The sequence below is a fragment of the Echinops telfairi genome, unplaced genomic scaffold, assembly GCF_000313985.2.
Source record: "Echinops telfairi isolate 266 unplaced genomic scaffold, ASM31398v2 ScPeMD7_7469;HRSCAF=8507_0, whole genome shotgun sequence".
Classification (NCBI taxonomy): Eukaryota; Metazoa; Chordata; class Mammalia; order Afrosoricida; family Tenrecidae; genus Echinops; species Echinops telfairi.
In genome coordinates this window covers 28,882,039-28,885,603 of record NW_022111372.1, presented here as the reverse complement: position 1 = coordinate 28,885,603, position 3,565 = coordinate 28,882,039, and the positions used below count along the sequence as shown (strand labels likewise).

At 56.7% G+C, this 3,565-nt stretch overlaps 1 protein-coding gene across 1 annotated transcript in view; it reads right to left on the bottom strand.

Moving 5' to 3' along the window:
- Positions 1-3,565, bottom strand: part of SIM2 (SIM bHLH transcription factor 2) — a 56,380-nt gene that overhangs the window by 1,233 nt on the left and 51,582 nt on the right. The window contains exons 10-11 of the mRNA XM_045284532.1: positions 2,897-3,305; positions 6-137 (exon numbers count right to left, since the gene is read on the bottom strand). Of these exons, the coding sequence (XP_045140467.1) occupies positions 6-137; positions 2,897-3,305 (541 nt within the window). The remainder of the gene's footprint in view (positions 1-5; positions 138-2,896; positions 3,306-3,565) is intronic.

Genomic DNA, 3,565 nt, shown 5'->3' with positions numbered 1-3,565 from the left:
GGCGCCGTCGCGGGCGGCCTGGCGGGCGGGTTTGGCCGGGCCCAGCGCCGGCTCCTCGCGGTAGTGGCCGCAGCTCGGGAAATTCGGCGGCCGGGGAGGCGCGGCGTCCTCGCTGAACCTCCGTGCGGTGGCAGGCGCTGTGGACATAGGTGACTCGTTAGACCCGAGGAAATGAATGCCTAAAGCAACACCTACCCTGCGAACCAGGGCCCCGATGGTCACCACTCCGCTGCCATCCCCCCTTCCTCCACTCCCCCGCCCTTGGGGTCTCCAACTGCCTCCATCGCCAGCACCCAGACCTGCACTGGCCCCGAAAACACAGGCAGTGTTCACGGTCTGGTGTCATCGTGGTTATGCGTTGGGCTGCTAACTGCAAGGTCAGCAATTCGAAACCACTAGCCGCTCCGCAAGCGAAAGACGAGGCTTTCTACTACTTACAGTCTCTCAGAAACGCACAAGGGCGGGTTCTACCCTCTCCCGTGGGGACAGTATGAGCCGGCATCAGTTCGATAGTGAGTTTGGTTGGCTTGGCGTTTATGGAGCCACATGAAAATGGAAAGCGAAACAGGGACAAGGATTGTGCTGAATCTATTTCACTTCACTCAACCCCCCCCCCAATGAAACCCCACTGCTATCTAGTGCACTATGACTCCTAGTGACTAGAGACAGGGTTCCAAAGGCTGCAAATATTTGGGAAGGCGGACAGCCCCAGCTCTCTCCAACCACGGGTGTGTTTGAACCAGGGACCTTGCAGTTAGCAGCACCACCAGGGCTGTTTGCATTTCACCCAATATTTGCAAAGTGTTACTTCCATGAATTGCTGCTAGATGCCATGGAAGTGACTCAGGTCCAAGTGCCCCTGTCTGACACACCCCTACATGACCCAGTGCCTCGGCCGGGTCTCCCCAGCCTGTGCTCATTAGGGGCCTCCTCTCTCTCCCTGCAAGCTGGAATCCTCGGCCTTGGGATGAACAGCCAGATGTCTAGCCATTGTACTACCAAAACAACGCGTTCAATGAGGAATCGATATAAAATTATTAAAGCCATTTATTGATTACTTTTTGAGGTTCTTCTTTGAAATCCTCAGAGCACATCTTAGTTGCGTGTTTCAACGCTCAGTTGGCTGTCAGTGGCAATTGGTGCCCCTACTGGGTGGCACGGGCCTCAAGCTGAGGCCTCGTCTAGCCTCAGTCCACCCTGATCTTGGCTTATTCTCAGTGGGAGACAATCACCCCACTCTGATTACTATGATCATAATTAAAGTCATGACCACCCCCACTGACTCAGCTGTCAGAAAACAATGAGCTCCTTATGTTTTATCATAAGACGACCTTTGTCTTCATTTAATACCAAAAAGACTAAGGAGCCAGGCACAAATCGCCTCAGAGTAGCTCCCTTGGCCTACGTTGACCAAGTGAGCGACAAATGACGTGGTTACTTTTCCCTCTCACTCTCTGGAAGCCAAACACTCAGTGTCCTACCATAGCCGACTTCAGACAGACCAAAACATAACTTTGAAGTCGATCGCAAGTGGGTCATATTTCCAGTTGTCAGAACTCTTTTCTCTTTCTTACCTTGGATGTTGGAGATGCTACCATCCCCCTTCCTGACAGACAAGGAGAATCCAAATCTGAGAAGGTGGAGGCTGCTGGGACAGACCTAGGCCCTGTCCTGGGTGCCAGCATCTACTTTTTTTAAGCTGGTGGATTTGGAAAGGCAGGTTCTAGTGATTGCCTAGGGGGGGGGGTGTGTTAAATTTGTTCCATCCTTTCCATTTTGGAAAAGAAATGTATGGTAGCTGTACACAAACTGAGAGCCCTGGGGGAGGTGGATACAGAGGAGGGGAAGGAGGGGCATGCCTGCAGGGAGCTCTCCCCCTTACCAGGGTGGGAGAGTGGGGGTGATATCATCTGGGACACTCCCTCTAGCCCTAACACTTCTCAGTCAGTTAGCAGCACCCACGGGGCATTTGCAGCCTCTTGATCTGCACTCTGGGCAGGAGTTGGTAGCTGCCCTCAACATGTGAGCTGCTGCCCAGCTACCCACAACCCAGAAGGCTGCCCGTCCGGCACCATTGCCAGGTCTGCAAGCTCTGCAGAAGCCTGTTCAGCAACATAGTACTGCTGTCTGTTTCCCAGGGGCACTGGCCGCTGGGAATGCAAGCTGGGCCCGGGAAGGTGAGAATTCTACCAGGCCTGGGGTAAGCAGGAAGAGACTCCCTGCTGCAGCGGTGGCTGCCCTCCAACCCGTCCTCCACCCCCACCTGGGGTTGGTCCCTGTATCAAACGGGAATCTGTCTGGCCCAGAGATGGCACCTTCCCCGAGGACATCTGCCCTCCTGCCACCAGGAGGAGCTGGCTGAAAGGCCATGGCTGCCTCTGTGATTGAATTAGCTCTAGTTCAAGGGCAAGCACATCACATGGTTTATCGTCCCTAGTTTCAGGGGAAGAAGCTGAAACCTGGAGGTTTTATGTCAGGCCCTGGGTGGGCGGGTGCCATTTCTGTCCCCAAGCCCATGGATTTTTCTGCTTCTCTTTTCCACCCCTGGGAACCTGGCACAGGAAGGAAACCCGCGGGCGAGCTGCCTCCCACGTTCCCGTTGGGGTGGAGGAGTGGAAAGTCAGCTTGTAACACATCCGCATGGGCATGGGAGCTCCGGGGGAGCCAGCGGGGCCAGGCGGGTTCCTGGTGGGGCTGCCTAACCTGCTGCTTTCCTCCATCTGCGGAGCTCGCCCTCTCAGGGGCCTAGCCCGGGCAGCCAGGAAAGCATGGTGATTCCCACTTAAATGCAGAGAACGGCGCCGTTTGCCCAGAGTGAGCGGATGTTTTTCCCATCTGCCACCCCTCACCCCGGCCCTGGCGGCTCAGCCACCACCCACAGCGAAACAGGACCCACCTTCATAGTTTGGCATGAGGCTGTGCCGAGTAATGTTCACTGGTGGCTCTGGAAGGTTCTTCACTGGAGACGGGCTGCTAGGCACTAAGGGGTTGGCATAATGCCACTGGCACTCGCTGCCGGCTGGCAGTGTGCTCAGGAAAAAGTGTGCCACCTCACACGGGGACCCTTGGGGCTGCCCGAACTTGGATGGCAGCATTGGCTTTTTGCTGCTGAAGACGTGGGAGTCCAGCGGAAGGTGGCCATAATGGTAGGAGAAGGGCAGGCTGTAGGGCGGGGCATACACAAGGTCACTGCTTTCTGAGTGGCGCTGCTGTTCCGGGGGTGCCGGAGCGCTGGCAGGGGGGCTGCTGCTCCAGGCTCCCAGCTGGCTGCAGTCCAGTTTGTCCATTTGGAACGAGCTGTATTGCTGTGTGGCAAGGAAGGCAGGTGAGAGGCCAGGCAGGGGTGGGCACAAAGCCCGCCCCCTAAGAGGACCCTGACCCCATCCCAGGGCTGGACCTCCACCCCCTGCCACCACTGCAAGGTGCCCACTATGGAGAAGGGGCTGGCCAGCGGGACCCCAGGGATCACCCTGGGCGGGAAGAGACAGCACACACAGACACACTCTTTGTCCTTGTGATTCGCTGTCCAGTTGATTCGGACCCACAGCGGCCACGCAGGCAGAGG